Raw genomic sequence first — 18,751 nt, forward strand, 5'->3', positions numbered from 1 at the left:
TAACCTGTGCTCCTGTGTGTGTGTGCACTAGTAACCTGTGCTCCTGTGTGTGTGTGCACTAGTAACCTGTGCTCCTGTGTGTGTGCACTAGTAACCTGTGCTCCTGTGTGTGTGCACTAGTAACCTGTGCTCCTGTGTGTGTGTGCACTAGTAACCTGTGCTCCTGTGTGTGTGTGCACTAGTAACCTGTGCTCCTGTGTGTGTGCACTAACCTGTACTCCTGTGTGTGTGTGCACTAGTAACCTGTGCTCCTGTGTGTGTGTGCACTAGTAACCTGTGCTCCTGTGTGTGTGTGCACTAGTAACCTGTGCTCCTGTGTGTGTGTGCACTAGTAACCTGTGCTCCTGTGTGTGTGCACTAGTAACCTGTGCTCCTGTGTGTGTGCACTAGTAACCTGTGCTCCTGTGTGTGTGTGCACTAGTAACCTGTGCTCCTGTGTGTGTGCACTAGTAACCTGTGCTCCTGTGTGTGTGTGCACTAGTAACCTGTGCTCCTGTGTGTGTGCACTAGTAACCTGTGCTCCTGTGTGTGTGTGCACTAGTAACCTGTGCTCCTGTGTGTGTGCACTAGTAACCTGTGCTCCTGTGTGTGTGTGCACTAGTAACCTGTGCTCCTGTGTGTGTGTGCACTAACCTGTGCTCAAGTAAGTGAAGTTGTCCTGTGCTTCTGTGTGTACCCGGAGGGGGCGCTGGTGCTGCACACACTGTGACAGCACGCAACGAACGCTCACTGCCGACGTGCTGACGTAACAAAGATGGCGCTGCCCATGGCCAGGCGTGCTGTATTCTGCCGGCTGAGGAGCGGACATCGGGGTCTGAGCAGCGACCGGCACCCGGCTGCCCAGGTAACCAGGCGCCCTCTCCCATCATAGTACAGTCCTGTGCCCCCTGGTCCTCCATCATAGTACAGCCCTGTGCCCCCCTTGTCCTCCATCATAGTACAGCCCTGTGCCCCTGGTCCTCCATCATAGTACAGCCCTGTGCCCCCCTTGTCCTCCATCATAGTACAGCCCTGTGCCCCCCTTGTCCTCCATCATAGTACAGCCCTGTGCCCCTGGTCCTCCATCATAGTACAGCCCTGTGCCCCCTGGTCCTCCATCATAGTACAGCCCTGTGCCCCCTGGCCCTCCATCATAGTACAGCCCTGTGCCCCCTGGTCCTCCATCATAGTACAGCCCTGTGCCCCCCTTGTCCTCCATCATAGTACAGCCCTGTGCCCCCTGGTCCACCGTCATAGTACAGCCCTGTGCCCCCTGGTCGCCAGTCTGTGTCAGTGCTGGGGGGGGACCACATACTGTTATCACCGGAGAGTCAGCTCTGTGCCCAGTGTTCCCTGAACCTCAATCCGTCAGTACTGAGGGGACCCAATCCCTCTTCCCAGATACCCCTTATATCTATACGCCCCCCATCCAGTACCTGCCCCATGTGTGACTGTTACAGGGTAACCCTTACATTGTAAGCTCCCCTCTGTGTGTGACCTGTATTGGTTCAGCCCCCCTAATCCTTGGCCCTATGTGACATGTAGTGTGATAACTCCTTATAAATGTGTATGTGCTCCCCTGCCGCTGACCTTTCACCTGGATGTTATATACTGCATATCGCTCAGCCCTGATGTATATAACATGGCAGCAATTACCTATCCCTGGGGTCTTGTGCTCTGATGTATATAACATGGCAGCAATTACCTATCCCTGGGGTCTTGTGCTCTGGTGACTCTGTCACTAGTATGTGTGTGAGGGAGGAAGGGTGTAACTCGGGATAGTATCCATCCCAGAATCTTCTTTTCGGAAACATTATATAAATGTGTCCTCGTACATCTAGCCCCAATACGCTGCGCAGTGCGATATGCCTGGCGTGAGTCTCCAGGCCTCATGCCACTCTGCTAGCGTTGGGCGTCTTTTTTTTTTTTGCTGAAAATGCGCCTAAGTTGCAATGCGATGTAACTGGAACGCACCAGGAGACTGCGCTGATTATTGTGATACGTGACACTGGTATATCTGTCTCTGTAAACGGAACTTTAGTGTGGAAAAAAGCTGCAAACATGTGATGATGACTCAGCGCAGTCTCCTGGTGTGTCCTAGTCGTATCACAGTATGGTAAAGAAAGACGCCCGGCACTAGCAGAGTCTCGCAGGACCATGTGCGGCGAGAGGGGCTGTTTGGTGCGACTGCAGCAAAGACGGGTGAGGATGGCACTGCGCTCTGTGTAATGACGTGGCAGAATCAAACAATCAAGACACTTAGAGGGGTATTCAATATGAAACGTTAATTTCACTGTCGAAGTTAACGTTTCATATCGGAGTTTTTACCTGCGTTAAAGTATCGGGCGCGCTCCCGCTTATACCCGTATTCAATATAAAATTAACGAAAACGGGAAACTCCGAGGTTGGATTTGCGTAAAGTTACAAATTTTTCCTTAAAAAAATTGTAAGACCCCCCCTAAAGTAGTAAAAACATGGGGGAACACTATGGGTACCCCCCGTTTTAGCCTTTAATTGAAAGTCGGGGATTTAAATAGCCGCAGCAGGTGTTTTTTCCCGACATTGAAGAAGTGATGCAGAAGAGCACTTAGGTTATTTTTTTCGTTTTTTTAAGTGGTCCCATCAAATTTGGGGTACATGAAAATGGGTACTAGCATATTTTGGTGTCCCTAAAGTAAGTTTTTAAAAATTCTGCATTTGTGCACCTGCCGCTATAATTCTATTCTAGAATACACCTGCCGCTAATAATCTATTCTAGAATACACCTGCCGCTAATAATCTATTCTAGAATACACCTGCCGCTAATAATCTATTCTAGAATACACCTGCCGCTAATAATCTATTCTAGAAAACACCTGCCGCTAATAACCTATACTAGAATACACCTGCCGCTAATAACCTATTCTAGAATACACCTGCCGCTAATAATCTATTCTAGAATACACCTGCCACTAATAATCTATTCTAGAATACACCTGCCGCTAATAGCCTATTCTAGAATACACCTGCCGCTAATAATCTATTCTAGAATACACCTGCCGCTAATAATCTATTCTATAATACACCTGCCGCTAATAATCTATTCTAGAATACACCTGCCGCTAATAATCTATTCTATAATACACCTGCCGCTAATAATCTATTCTAGAAAACACCTGCCGCTAATAGCCTATTCTAGAATACACCTGCCGCTAATAGCCTATTCTAGAATACACCTGCCGCTAATAATCTATTCTAGAATACACCTGCCGCTAATAGCCTATTCTAGAAAACACCTGTCGCTAATAGCCTATTCTAGAAAACACGTGCCGCATACTTGCAGAATAGCCCTGAACCTATTTCCCTATTGTTAATAATTTTTTTCCCATTTTTTTTTTTTTTTTCACCCCAATTTTAAATACATTTTTTGGGGTGTCCCTATTTTATTTTTAAACTTTTTTTGACAGTTCTTTTTTAAATGTCATTCCCAGGGGTGCAGGCTATTTTTTTTAAGCCTGCACCCCTAAACCCCAATTCTGCACTTTTTTTCGACACCTATTCAATGGTGAAAACTTATCACCGTTTTTTATCAAAGACTTTTCAAACCTGCAATAAGTCTATGAAATTGAATACGGTGTAAAAGTAAAATCTGCGATAATGACGTCATACCTCCGATATTAACGCAAAAACGATGTTATCGCTCCCATATTGAATACCCCTGTTACTGTATAAAAAACAATGAAGGAGTAATTGATAACTAACATCATAAAAAGTAAAATATTACATATAAATCAATGACCTAAAACACAACAGTATTTATATATTATTCAGTGTACATAATAAATCCCAACTCTTGCCAAATAAATATAAATGTACCTTATATATATCTCCACTGACTGATCCGGTACATTACTAAACATTGCCTAATATTCTCCTATTGGCTGTGAGTTTTTAGTTCCTCCTGCCATTCCCTAAATGTCTGTGTAATGAGTGTACCCAGGTGACTGGCTATAAGGGCGTAGTGTTCATGCCAGGTAGGGCACCGGACCTAGAAAGGGGCCGAAAAGGAGGCATGGCCATGGGAAAAGGGGGCATGGCCATGGGAAAAGGGGGCGTGTCTTTAAGATGCATCCCCTTTTCGTAACTCTTGGGGGAGTGCCCGGCACTTACGGGCGTGCCAGGCTGCCCCCAACCTCTCCTGTCTCTGTGAATAGATGCTGGGCGCGTGCGTCCAGCATCTATTCGCCAGCAGTGATCGCTTCACCGCAATTTATCCCACTCACGGGACACTGTGGCCCACTAGTGGGGACGGCACCCACAATGTTGTTTTAGCGGGCCGTCACCAAAAGGGCCAGGCGCATTCTGCCCTTTTGAAATCAGGCAGGGCGTGGCACCCCGCTAAAACAGCATAGTGGGAACGCTAAGGGAGTCTCATCCAACAGCCAGAATGGCTGTAAGATGATATGATAAAGCTGAAGGGTGATAAAAATGAAGTCACCATATTTGCATGTAATCACAGTTGGTGTGACCTCTGACCCCTCCCACCAGTTCCAGTGATGTCACTTCCAGAAACATTCGACATAACACAAATCTACAGTCTCCACACACATCTGTTATTCCTCATACTTAAGGTGCCCCCATGCACGGTGTGATAAAGCTGCCGATCCGAGGGACAGGTACGATTTGGCTTCAGGTTCAGTCGATCAGTTGAACTGCGTGCGTAATCACTATTACACTTGCAGTTGCCATCGGTAGTGAATCAGGCCCGTACTGTGGACAGCGTTAGAATGCTAAATTGCCGGGATAGTGATGTCGACAATGTACTTGTCGACACAACGTGCGAAGGTTTGTAGTAGCGGCGTGTAAGTAAATGCACTAAGTACATGTACTACTCTCCACCATACACAAATGGAAACAGCGCTGTTAACACTATTGAGCACAATATGAATATTGGATATAGGTATCTACATCTACAATACATATATCATGAGTAAAAACAATCTGTATAAAATGGAAATAAAGACAACTGATAGATAAAGATACACAGCCCACAGTGATTGTCTCCGTGCACTGTATAAGTGGTAATAATGTAACCATCTCTTTGGACGTCTCTGTATAAACCTCTTTGATCTACAGGGGAAAAAAGTTCTAAACCTCTCGGATCACAAGTCTTCTAATAAACATGGGACTAAATAACCAGTTTGTTCATATGCTAAATACACAGGCTGGCTAAATCCGATACTGGGATGTGGTAAAGACCACTGAGAGGACTCCAGGAGATAAGAATCTCAGACCTGATTTTAAGCAGCCAGCAGGAAGCACTAATATTGCTAGAGAAGTAAATCATAGGCCCTCATTCAGAGCCACTCGCTAGCGGCAGTACGCTCGTTCCGAGCGATGTTCGCACATCTGCGCATGCGTACGGTTTTTAGTACGCATGCGCGAACCAGTCAGTGCGGCCGAAAATCGTTGGTACGCAGTATAGCGAGGGCCTGCTATTTTGAGTGACAGAATGAGGCGTATGTGGGTGGTAACAGGGGAAGGTGCTTGAAAACGGGGAGTGGAGATCCGAACGCAGGCGTGCTTAAAGGTCAAAACGGGCGTTTTAAGGGAGTGCATATTTAATACAGCAGCGTCATTGCCCACGTCACTTGGTTTTTTTTAACTCAGAACTGCTCGCAAAATACTGGTTGAAAACACCAACCACAAGAATAGCGAGCACTTCATACGCTGTACGATGTACTCGATTAATCTAATAAATAGCGGACATGACGTATGGTGCGTGCGGCCAGGGGGCGTTTTTATCAAAAAAACGAGCGTATGTTTTGCTCGCTCGTTCAGACTTAGAGGTGGGAACAGACTGCAATTTGCGAAGGGATCATTTGAATAGCCACCCCTTGTTTTTGAACGAACGACCACAAATAGCGAACGGCTCTGAATCAGGCCCATAGTTAGTAAGCTCACCAGTGTTCCCCAATGGAAGGTGAATACAGCAGTGCCCACTTGAATGGTACTTGCTAGTAGAATCATTGGGATACGCAAGAAGTATTATATTTACAAACAAAGTGAGTGTTAAAGTTTTTCGAATTATCCGTTAGAGGAGTCAAACCACAATGGTGAAGCAGCTGGACCAGTCCGAAGCAGGTATGACGGTATGTCTTCTGCATGCTGGATGAAGGTCTCCACTGCAGCTTCCAGGGACTTAAAACGAATCCCGTGCATCTTGCACATGATCTGATGGAACACAAAGAAGTCGCAGGGGGCCATGTCTGGACTGTACGGCGGATGACCAAGCTCCTGGATGCGTTCTTGTACCAGATAATTGTCGTGATGGAGAAGGGCACCATGAGCGTGAGTTCTTGAAAGGTGTCTGGAAATGACTTCCAGCACTTGGGGCAGGCATTGGTTGACGTACCAGTCCCCAGTGACGGTGCGCTGCTGCATGAGTGGTACGGTAACTGCATAACCAGTCTTGGCCACAAAAACTGCCACCATCTGCTTGGCCACACTGCGCTCACGTCGGATCTTCTGTGGTGGTGCACCACCAACTGGGGTCCACTGGGCCCCACCAACTGGGGTCCACTGTTTTTTTTTGTTGTCGAAACTGTAGATCCAGGATTCATCGCCACTGATGATCTCCCAGACAGTGTTTGAGTGACCGCTATCAAACCTGGCTGGCATGTTGTGGCGCCAAGTCACCCGAGCCTCCTCCTGCTCATGAATTGGGGCTTCCAGCATGCAGAACGCCCCAAGTCACCCGAGCCTCCTCCTGCTCATGAATTGGGGCTTCCAGCATGCAGAACTTTGCTCAGGCATTTCGTGGTGTATCGAGTAGATGGATCCTGATGAGTTGCCTATCTCCTACTTCATTTGGGCCACAGTCACCCTGGCGTCCACCTCAACTATGGCCTTCACGGCAGCAACGTTACAGAACCTTATTGCGCATCCCTCGTATAGTGACTGGCAAAGGCTGTGTATAGGAGTGCCTGTGTAAAGCCGGTGCAGGTGCCAGCATGAGCGACTGTTAGTTTCCCTGTACTACGGCAGATGGCACTCAGAGGCGTCCGCCAAATGTCTTTCCACAAGCGGCTCGAGCTCTCAAATAAGTATGAGCACTAGGCTCCCAATCTCCTCCAGCAGAATCGGTTTGGTACAGCTGCAGGAGTAACGGGCACAGCGGGAGGTATAATTAGCCACTGATTGGTATAAAAGAATCCGGTTCCTCGATAGACAGTGTCCGTGGGTGGCACGGGATCCAAAGGTGTCTGATTAGGGACAGCGTGCGAATCTTGCAGGGTGCACAGGCCACACACAGAGAGAAAAACACCCCGTAAAGGAGAAATGTGGAGGACATCCCAAAAAGTACAGTAGTGAAGATGTAAAGAAAAAAATGTTAATGCCAAGTATAATATATATGATAACATCATGTGCCGATAAGAGAAATAGACACATTTGAGAGGGGGTCTGTAGAGAGAGAGAAACCCCCCAGGAGCCTCAGGACAACATCTAATATATAATAAAATGCCTTTTAATCTGCAGTGACTCTGGGACAGTCCTGTGTGTATTGGTGTTAGGGGACTAGTTTCCTAGCTATAGGTTCCAATTGAAGTTAAAGCTGTAGATGTAGTAGGAAAACTTTAGTTTCTGTATTAATAATCTTGTATGCTGTAATTACCCGTAGTGACCTCTGTGTTATGGTACAGAGGTCGGGGGGGGCCTATCGGCTAATATCTGAGCCACCAGAGGGCCGGGTGTCCTGACCTGTGTCCCAGTGTATAAGGGATTAGTTCATCGTTGTGTTTCCTGCGCACAGACCTGTGGCCGGCAGTGTGGAGTCATTGCCGGGATTGTTATTGGGGAGGGTTCTCTGCTCCCCACTTACATCAGCCTCATTAATCACCCCATTGTATCTAGGCCCTGTACTCTAAACACAGCCTTCCTCCCGGGAGAGCTCCATCAATATTCCCTGTCAGGGTGATCAGCAGGGGATGTCTCCTGCCAGTCCCAGCTCTCATCTCCTGCCTCCGACCTGCCACCTATGCTGAATGCGCAGATGGAAATGTTCCCCGTCACTACACGTTACACTTGTATGTGCATGTGTGCAGGGGAGATCACGTGTTAGGGGTCTGAGGAGCCGCGGGGGTTAATTGGTGCTGGGATCCCCCCTTTGTTTATAGATCATTTGTGTCATTAATTTACAAACCTTAAATGTCAAAAGAATCTCACTTTCTTGAGCCAAAACCACCATCTCTGACGGCATCATTTATCACTCTGTCATTCTGCGTTCAGCGGTGTCTCAAGAGCTCACACTCTAGAGAGAGACCTGCAAACACTGAATGTAGAAGTGAAATAGAAATCTAAAACCAATCTTTCCTTCCCCCTCTATGTATCCCGGGAATCCATCTCTAGCTGGCGTATCACCGTGCAGTCATTTCACTCTGCCATTACAATTAGCTCCGAGTTGTATAAAGTTATCGCAAAGTCCGTCTTGTAACACTTACACAACATGACGATCATTAAGCTAGACGTGTCCTTCATCCTACAGACAAAGCGGGTGAGTCCAAAGCCTGGAGCACAGTTTCCCCACTTCTAATGAGTCCCCCAGGGGCCCCTGACCAGTATATATCCTCATTACTACATAGGATCCTCCATGAACTAGACCCCGTTCCATTATACATTTATTTTGTGGCCTAAAAGAAACAACAAACAAGCTGTGGCCCATTCACATTCAGACGTGTGCATCTCGTTGCAGGATGGCAAACTCAGCTTGTTCTCCGGCATCCAGCCTACAGGCATCCCCCATCTGGGAAACTACCTGGGCGCCTTACAGAGCTGGGTCAGGCTGCAGGACGAGTTCAGGTTGGTGCTGTTCAGTGTTGTGGACCTGCACTCCATCACCATACCCCAGGACCCTGGCAGACTGCGGGAGAGCGTGCTGGACATGACTGCCTGTCTGCTGGCCTGTGGAATCAACCCTGACAAGAGCTGTGTCTTCCAGCAGTCCCGGGTGGGTACGAGGTGGCAGGGGAGGGGGGACTCTAGGCGGAGATGCAGTGGTGGGACTCTGATGGAAATGTGGTGGTGGTGGTGCAGGGCTCTGATACACGAGTGTTGGTGGGAGGGGGGGCTCCAGGTGGGAGGTGCAGTGCTGGGAGAAGCTCTAGGTGGAGTTGCATTTCTGGGATGGGCTCTAGGTGGGGGTGAAGTGGTGCAATGGGCTGTTTTTGGGGTCCGATGGTGGGAGAGGCTCTAGGTGGAGGTACGGTGTTGTGATGGGCTCAAAGTGGAGGAACTTGGAGGTGCACGGGGTGGGGGTGCGATGAAGGGAAGGGCTCCAGGTGGAGGTGTAGTGGTGTGATGGGCTCTTGGTGGGAGTGTTATGGTGAGAGGGGTTTCATGGGAAAATGCAATGGTAGGAGAGGTATGGAGGCATGAGATAAGATGGGCTCTAGGTGGGTGTGCAAGGGTCCTCAGGTGTAAGTGTGTTTGTAGGGGGTGTTTGAGGTGTGATGGGCTCTTGGTGGGGGTGCGATGGAGCTTCAGGTGAAAATGCACTGGTAGGAAGGGTATGGAAGCACGAGATGGGATGGGCTCTCGGTGGCTGTGCATGTGCATTTGTGGGTGGTGTAGAGGTGGGATGGGCTCTAGGTGGGGTTGGGAGTGGTCTCAGGGGGATGGTGGGAGTGGTGTAGAGAAATGTAAATATAATACACTATGATTCCTGTCCAGCGAGACCTATAATTAATGAGGTTATGTTTTCTGTGTCCCGTGTCCAGGTACCAGAACATGCAGAGCTTGGCTGGATCCTCGGCTGTCTTACGTCCATGCCGCGGATCAGGCATTTGCCGCAATGGAAGGTGAGTTGTAGAGTTTGCGGGATAGAGAAATACGGGGCAGTCGGCACACAATCCCACGCGCTAGGCTCTGCACTCTACAGTCTGAACCTTCTGGCCTGAAGCCTTACGGAGCCCCGTCTCTGCCTGCTCTGCCGGGGAAGAAACGCGGTTGCAGATTGCAGGTTGATATAAGGTTAAACCTCATCCACAGTGAGTACAGCGCACAGAGCGTTACATGTACAAGATGGTCTTGGTGCGTGTTCTGCGCTCCATCGCGGGACACACTCACAATGAGCCATGTGACAGTGGGCGGGGCCTGTTTCCCAGGTACAGATGGAATTGGGCAAAATGCAAAGAGTGTGCACTTAGCACTGTGATGTCGTTCTAATTTGTTCTATGACATTAACCCCCGTGTCTCTGTGATGGTCTGTGTGAGGCGAGCTTGTGCCTGCTGGATATAACTCGCCTTTCTGTCCTCCCTGTTTGTTACCAGATGAAAAGTCAGGCGCAGAAGAGTGACGGAAGTGTCGGGCTCTTCACCTACCCCGTTCTGCAGGCGGCTGACATACTGCTGTATAAGTAAGAGCCGGCTAATCCATGCTACCTGGCTAGTTAGGGCTCCTCTGTAAGCTGATCTCCCTCCCTGGTGACTGTGTAGCGCACGACTCTGCCCTAATTACACACCTGTGTGTCCAGGCCTCACCCAGCCTGTTATCACTTGTGTTCCCCGATTAGCGAGCGGCTCCTGCTGAAGCTATAACGCAGCCAGCGGCCTCCTCGCACCAATAAGACAATAGGTCATGTGTAAGGCGTTGTGCAAATATTACTGTTGGCTGGAACGTGCGGAGAGGGACTCGTTCTGCTAAATGTTGGAGACGGCATCCCCACCAGCTGCCAGGAGCGCGCGGATTACTGACATGTACTCATTAACCCTTTGCCGTCGCATAGCTCCCCGCTGATGGCTCATATTACGTGTCACTGTATTGTACCGTCAGGCAGGTATGGATGTACGGGGGCTGAGCGGGACCCTGCTCTGCTGCCAGCTCTGTAACCAATAGGACCAGTGTGGTAGGTGGACCAGTTACATACGTGTCCATATGACCAGTAGACTCCGGGATACGTGTAACCTGCATGTAATGCTTTGTGGGGAATAATTCGATGCAGCATATGTGGAACTGTGGTGTGGTATATTTTGTCGTCATTGTTCCAATGTTTACATGCTTGGCATGTCTGCATTGACCGCATTCGACATGTCGGCAAAACGTCCCTAGCGGTCCAGTGGTAACTTACCTGTTACGGCAATCGGGTGCCTCATCCCTACATCCCCTCTCGAATCCTAACACTAGCCCACTGCCGGTCCGTGCAGAATGCCGACACGTCACATGTTCTATGTCATCATAAATGTTTCCATCCCATTCGCATCACGCATGGTAATCTTACTGGCATATTATATAAGGCAGGTTGTCACCATGTCTCTGAGGGGCCGCAGAAGTCGGTGACAGGCCTGAGGTTACAGTATGTACCGTCCTGTCGGGGTAACGCCGTCTACACGGCTGTTCCGCCGTCACATTTGACGACACAAATAGCCGGAGATCTAACCATTCGCTATATGGTGGTCTGGCGTCACTGGGACCGGTTAGTTGGCTCGGACGGTAACGTTTGTCCGCTGACCCCATTGGTCAGCAGTGGAGGACCTGGTCCGTCCATAACTCTGCAGTAAAGCCCTGTGCCGGGGAACGGAGGTGCTTGTACTGAGAGCGCGAACGCAGCAAACCGGCGCTCTTATTTATATAGTATCGGGAGGCACCTCCCATTTATCGTATGTGGGGGGGACAGGGCTGATTAAGGTGTTTGGGCACTAATTGGCGCTGATGTTCTTCGCAGTCACCGTACATGGCGCGTTCCGCAGTGCAGTTATGGCATTTATTATCTGACGTAGCCAGTGCTATCCTGTGTGTACTGTTATGGATGTGTACAGGCTTCTGATGTTCTATCTGGGACTTTATTCCCGGCAGGTCCACACACGTTCCGGTTGGAGATGACCAGTCCCAGCATATAGAGCTGACCCAGGACATCGCTCGGATCTTCAATAAACGATATGGCGCGTTCTTCCCCGTCCCCACAGCGCTGATGAGTAAGTGGCTATTGGCAGATGGAGGGATCTCACTGGTCCGTGCGTACATCCTTATCTCTGCTATCGCTCGCAATCTAGAGATATGCAAATCGTTAGATCGTGCGCGATAGATCGTATGTCACATTGTGCTGCGTAAGCACCATACCGTGTCCTGGAGTGTCGGGGAGAGTTCAAGGGAAATCACTGACAACATTGCATCGTTTGCAGGTCGTCTAGTGTGTGGGCACCTTAACCCTAACCCCCCCCACCCGCACCCTCCCCCTAGTGCCTAATCCTAACCCCAATACTTAGCCGGGATGCTGACGGTGGAGATACTGGCGCCGGCAATCCTGATCTCAGCTGTATTCCCAATAACGATCCTGTGTGTCTATAGTATTACACCAGGCAGGGCAGCGGGGGCCACAGCTTCAACAACCAGAATTTCAGACCCTCTGGCGTGTAACTGGCAAAGACGGCATCAATATAAGGAGCCCTAGAATTAGGAAACATAAACGTTATATATCACAGGTGTAAATCATGTCACATTTATCAATTTATTATCATCTAGTTGAGTGGCAGATAGACGATTATAAATGTGTTAAAAACGTCACATATTGGTTTCACCAGAAGGGAATATATGGTTACTTTTTTTCCCCTAAATTGCCACTTACAGTAATTGCAGGGAGTACAAGTGTATCCCCAAAATTGTGAATAAGTTCCCACCCTACTGTGCCAGTCTGGGGAATTCGGCCACACTTAGGCTTACAAAAAATGAAATACTACGGTTAAAAATACAGATGGGTCCACATACGTCTAGCCTCCTGGCGCGTTAAACAGCCCTTCTAGTCGTGCCATGCCGTGGCGTGACTCAGTGCCGAGCGTCTTTTTACCTACAACTATGCGAATAGATAGCACAAGTATATTCTGCTGATTAAAATGATATTTGGTATTCCTATGTTCTGTGTGCATCTGCGGGTATACGGTATCTGCATGCTAACACTGTAACGTAGCATTTAGTATGCAGATACACCCGCAGCCACTTACACCGTAACGTAGCATTTAGTATGCAGATACACCAGCAGCCACTTACACTGTAACGTAGCGTTTAACATGCAGATACAGCCGCAGCTACTTACACTGTAACGTAGCATATAGCATGCAGATACACCCGCAGCCACTTACAATGTAACGTAGCGTTTAACATGCAGAGACACCCGCAGCCATATACACTGTAACGTAGCATATAGCATGTAGATACAGCCGCAGCCACTTACACTGTAACGTAGCGTTTAACATGCAGCTACACCAGCAGCCACTTACACTGTAACGTAGCGTTTAACATGCAGAGACACCCGCAGCCATATACACTGTAACGTAGCATATAGCATGTAGATACAGCCGCAGCCACTTACACCGTAACGTAGCATTTAGTATGCAGATACACCCGCAGCCACTTACACAGTAATGTAGCATTTAGTATGCAGATACACCCGCAGCCACTTACAATGTAACGTAGCGTTTAACATGCAGAGACACCCGCAGCCATATACACTGTAACGTAGCATATAGCATGTAGATACAGCCGCAGCCACTTACACTGTAACGTAGCGTTTAACATGCAGATACACCAGCAGCCACTTACACTGTAACGTAGCGTTTAACATGCAGATACACCAGCAGCCACTTACACTGTAACGTAGCATTTAGTATGCAGATACACCCGCAGCCACTTACACAGTAATGTAGCATTTAGTATGCAGATACACCCGCAGCCATATACACTGTAATGTAGCATATAGCATGTAGATACAGCCGCAGCCACTTACACTGTAACGTAGCATATAGCATGTAGATACAGCCGCAGCCACTTACACTGTAACGTAGCGTTTAACATGCAGATACACCAGCAGCCATATACACTGTAACGTAGCATATAGCATGTAGATACAGCCGCAGCCACTTACACTGTAACGTAGCGTTTAACATGCAGATACACCAGCAGCCACTTACACTGTAACGTAGCATATAGCATGCAGATACAGCCGCAGCCACTTACTGTAACGTAGCGTTTAGTATGCAGATACACCCGCAGTCGCTAACACTGTAACGTAGCATTTAGTATGCAGATACACCCGCAGTCACTTACACTGTAACGTAGCATTTAGTATACAGATACACTCGCAGCCACTTACACTGTAACGTAGCATTTAGTATGCAGATACACCCGCTGTCACTTACACTGTAACGTAGCATTTAGTATGCAGATACACCCGCAGTCACTTACACTGTAACGTAGCATTTAGTATGCAGATACACCCCCAGTCACTTACACTGTAACATAGCATTTAGTATGCAGATACACCCCCAGTCACTTACACTGTAACGTAGCATTTAGTATACAGATACACTCGCAGCCACTTACACTGTAACGTAGCATTTAGTATGCAGATACACCCGCAGTCACTTACACTGTAACGTAGCATTTAGTATGCAGATACACCCGCAGTCACTTACACTGTAACGTAGCATTTAGTATGCAGATACACCCCCAGTCACTTACACTGTAACGTAGCATTTAGTATGCAGATACAGCCGCAGCCACTTACACTGTAACGTAGCGTTTAACATGCAGATACACCAGCAGCCACTTACACTGTAACGTAGCATATAGCATGCAGATACAGCCGCAGCCACTTACTGTAACGTAGCGTTTAGTATGCAGATACACCCGCAGTCGCTAACACTGTAACGTAGCATTTAGTATGCAGATACACCCGCAGCCACTTACACTGTAACGTAGCATTTAGTATGCAGATACACCCGCTGTCACTTACACTGTAACGTAGCATTTAGTATGCAGATACACCCGCAGCCACTTACACTGTAACGTAGCATTTAGTATGCAGATACACCCCCAGTCACTTACACTGTAACGTAGCATTTAGTATACAGATACACTCGCAGCCACTTACACTGTAACGTAGCATTTAGTATGCAGATACACCCGCAGTCACTTACACTGTAACGTAGCATTTAGTATGCAGATACACCCGCAGTCACTTACACTGTAACGTAGCATTTAGTATGCAGATACACCCCCAGTCACTTACACTGTAACGTAGCATTTAGTATGCAGATACAGCCACAGCCACTTACACTGTAACGTAGCATTTAGTATGCAGATACACCCGCAGTCACTTACACTGTAACGTAGCATTTAGTATGCAGATACACCCGCAGCCACTTACACAGTAACGTAGCATTTAGTATGCAGATACACCCGCAGTCACTTACACTGTAACGTAGCATTTAGTATGCAGATACACCCGCAGCCACTTACACAGTAACGTAGCATTTAGTATGCAGATACACCCGCAGCCACTTACAATGTAACGTAGCGTTTAACATGCAGAGACACCCACAGCCATATACACTGTAACGTAGCATATAGCATGCAGATACAGCCGCAGCCACTTACACTGTAACGTAGCGTTTAACATGCAGATACACCAGCAGCCACTTACACTGTACCGTAGCGTTTAACATGCAGATACACCCGCAGTCACTTACACTGTAACGTAGCGTTTAACATGCAGATACACCCGCAGCCACTTACACTGTAACGTAGCATATAACATGCAGATACAGCCACAGCCACTTACACTGTAACGTAGCGTTTAACATGCAGATACAGCCGCAGCCACTTACACTGTAACGTAGCGTTTAACATGCAGATACACCAGCAGCCACTTACACTGTAACGTAGCGTTTAACATGCAGATACAGCCACAGCCACTTACACTGTAACGTAGCGTTTAACATGCAGATACACCCGCAGCCACTTACACTGTAACGTAGCGTTTAACATGCAGATACACCCGCAGCCACTTACACTGTAACGTAGCATATAGCATGCAGATACAGCCACAGCCACTTACACTGTAACGTAGCGTTTAACATGCAGATACAGCCGCAGCCACTTACACTGTAACGTAGCGTTTAACATGCAGATACACCAGCAGCCACTTACACTGTAACGTAGCGTTTCACATGCAGATACAGCCGCAGTCACTTACACTGTAACGTAGCGTTTAGTATGCAGATACACCCGCAGCCACTTACACTGTAACGTAGCGTTTAACATGCAGATACACCCGCAGCCACTTACACTGTAACGTAGCATATAGCATGCAGATACAGCCACAGCCACTTACACTGTAATGTAGCGTTTAACATGCAGATACAGCCGCAGCCACTTACACTGTAACGTAGCGTTTCACATGCAGATACAGCCGCAGTCACTTACACTGTAACGTAGCGTTTAGTATGCAGATACACCCGCAGCCACTTACACTGTAACGTAGCCTTTCCCATGCAGATACAGCCGCGGCCACTTACACTGTAACCTAGTGTTTAACATGCAGATACACCTGCAGCCACTTACACTGTAACGTAGCATTTCACATGCAGATACAGCCACAGCCACTTACACTGTAACGTAGCGTTTAACATGCAGATACAGCCGCTCACAGAACATAGACATGCTGCATATCATTTTACACAGCAGAAGCTGCTTGTGCTATCTATTCTCATCGCTGTGCGAATAAGACGCATTTGAAGGTAAATATATGCACGAAAGACGCTTGGCGCTACCGAGTCACACTGAGCTCCCCCATTGTGTGGCGCGACTTGTAGCGCGGAGGATAGATGTATGTGGGCACATCTGTAGATTTAATTGTGCTGTGAGAATGATAATGTGACTGAAAGGGGTCAATCCAATTAAATGCGAAGGGTGCGAGTAGCCGTTGCAACGGCGTTAAAAAACCGACAACGGACTGGCGCCTCGCACCCTTCGTGGGCCGCCTTCTGAGCCTGAATTCGCTTAATTTTGCTCGGAGCCCTATGGGGCTGTGAGCACTTTTAAACGAATCCGGGCTGCCGTAAAGTGCGGCCATTGCTGCACTGACTCGCACCCGCAAGATCATCGCAGCGAATTGGATTGAGCCCTAAGTATCTAAAAAACATTGATATAAAATACATTTATCAGGAACGTGCGGCTTGCGCAGGGCGCGGTGTAATTATGCCTGTAGTACGTCTGCTGCGAGAGGAAATTTTTACATGTATGTTAATTTCTTCTAGGCAGCTCCAAAAAGATAAGGTCCCTCCGCGACCCTTCGGTGAAGATGTCCAAGTCGGACCCCCAAGCGCTGGCGACCGTGCGGCTGACTGACAGCCCGGAAGAAATAGTGCTGAAATTCCGCAAGGCCGTTACAGACTTCACCTCCCAGGTGACCTTTGACCCTGAAGGGAGACCGGGTGTCTCCAATCTGGTGGCCATCCACAGCGCCATGACGGGCCTGAAGCCTGAGGAGATTGTGCAGCAGAGCCGCGGACTTGAGACTGCGCAGTACAAGATGGTGGTGGCGGACACGGTGATAGAGAAACTGACGCCGATCCGTGAGGAAATCGAGAGGCTCAGGGGAGAACCGGGGTTTCTTGTGGACGTGCTAGAACGTGGGGCTCAGAAAGCCAGGGACGTGGCGGTCCCTGTGTATGACGCGGTCTGCCGATTGGTGGGCTTAAGATGAGACTGCCGGAGGGGACGCTGTTAATTTTATCGGGATGGTGATTGGGGGGATTCAGCCATATACACTCCTGCCTGGATCATTAATGACGCGCAGCAGTGCTTGGTACACGGGGGCCTAATTCAGGCAGCCGCACGGTTCCTGTACTCTGTACAATCGTTGTGTGAGACATCCGCGCAGGATATGACGTTTCCCAGCAATTTCCTCATATCTGCGATCAGGAAAGGAACACAAATATTTCATTTTTTAGAAGTGATCTTAGAATGTAAATACACTGTTCAGTGTCACCCTGACCTACTCTCCAGCTCTGCTGTGGAGTAACGTTTTACCCCTGGCCAGTTCTTCCTGGCATCTTCTGATGGGATCTCATGGGATGTAGGTCAAAAAGGCCAGCATTCATATACGGAGTTACTGTGACATCACCGTCTCCATCCTGTGTACGCATCAACCAATCCATAGACAAGTCTCTCAGGCTGTCAGTCACTCTGTGCCTGCTCAGTCAGATAAGCATCCTCCCCCAAACATGGCTGCCTGTGGCAGAGGAGTGAGAGAGGGCCTGTGACTCGCAGGCTATTACATATGGGACAGATACACGAGCTGTACTGTAGGTTGGACACAGTCACGCGTCATTACAAGAGGTCTGATAAACAGATGTGACCGATTGTAGGTTCTCACTGCCCCTCCGTACATACACCGGTATAATCTATAGGACCCCAATCACAAACATTATACAGGTACTAAAACAAAAATTACTTTTTCCTTCTTCTTATAGGGAATCTGAGGAAATACTTTGCCAATAATTTACAGCTGGGTTGTAGGTTCTTTATTGTCTAACTGGCTTCATTCTTCCAATAAACATTAAAATTACCGTTCACGGCTTCGTTATTAGGATAATCCTTTTTAAAGTGATATTTTTTTTGTTTTTAAGGGGAGTTGTGGTTTTTTTTCCGATTCTTTCTCAAATTGGCTGAAGTTTTAAGAACAGTTTTGTGAGTTCTGTCTGTAATATGGGACCGATCAGTAATGCGTTTATACTCTGAGGACCACAATTCTCCTTATTGGAGTATTATTTAATGTTCTCATAAACTTGTTTCCTGTACGGTGCTGTATATATACGCCCGGCTGTATTAGCTGTACATCTCACTGGTCTCTGGCTGTATGAATATCAGGTCTTTGCTATAGGAATATTATCTAACACACTTCCTCTTATTCTGGGGCACAATGACCGGGGAAGTGGTGATCCTGCGTGAGAGCTGTGC

The 18,751-nt window shown here is 48.1% G+C and overlaps 1 protein-coding gene across 1 annotated transcript; it reads left to right on the top strand.

Moving 5' to 3' along the window:
• Nucleotides 1-676: 676 nt before the first annotated feature.
• On the top strand, nt 677-18,360 carry WARS2 (tryptophanyl tRNA synthetase 2, mitochondrial). Its single transcript, XM_088463600.1, has 6 exons — nt 677-844; nt 8,711-8,965; nt 9,735-9,815; nt 10,288-10,373; nt 11,810-11,928; nt 17,047-18,360. Exons 1-6 carry the CDS (start codon nt 755-757, stop codon nt 17,493-17,495), a joined length of 1,080 nt encoding a protein of 359 aa, XP_088319726.1. The 5' UTR covers nt 677-754; the 3' UTR covers nt 17,496-18,360.
• The last annotated feature ends 391 nt before the right edge of the window (nt 18,361-18,751 follow it).

The sequence above is a fragment of the Taudactylus pleione genome, unplaced genomic scaffold (assembly GCF_031769625.1).
Source record: "Taudactylus pleione unplaced genomic scaffold, aTauple2 ptg001412l, whole genome shotgun sequence".
NCBI classification, from domain to species: Eukaryota; Metazoa; Chordata; class Amphibia; order Anura; family Myobatrachidae; genus Taudactylus; species Taudactylus pleione.

Excerpts from the sequence above, each read along its gene's own strand:
- WARS2 (XM_088463600.1), top strand. The coding sequence starts at position 755 with ATGGCGCTGCCCATGGCCAGGCGTGCTGTATTCTGCCGGCTGAGGAGC. Across the intron at positions 845-8,710 it reads ACCGGCACCCGGCTGCCCAG|GATGGCAAACTCAGCTTGTT; the intron begins GTAACCAGGCGC and ends ATCTCGTTGCAG. Across the intron at positions 10,374-11,809 it reads GCTGACATACTGCTGTATAA|GTCCACACACGTTCCGGTTG; the intron begins GTAAGAGCCGGC and ends TATTCCCGGCAG.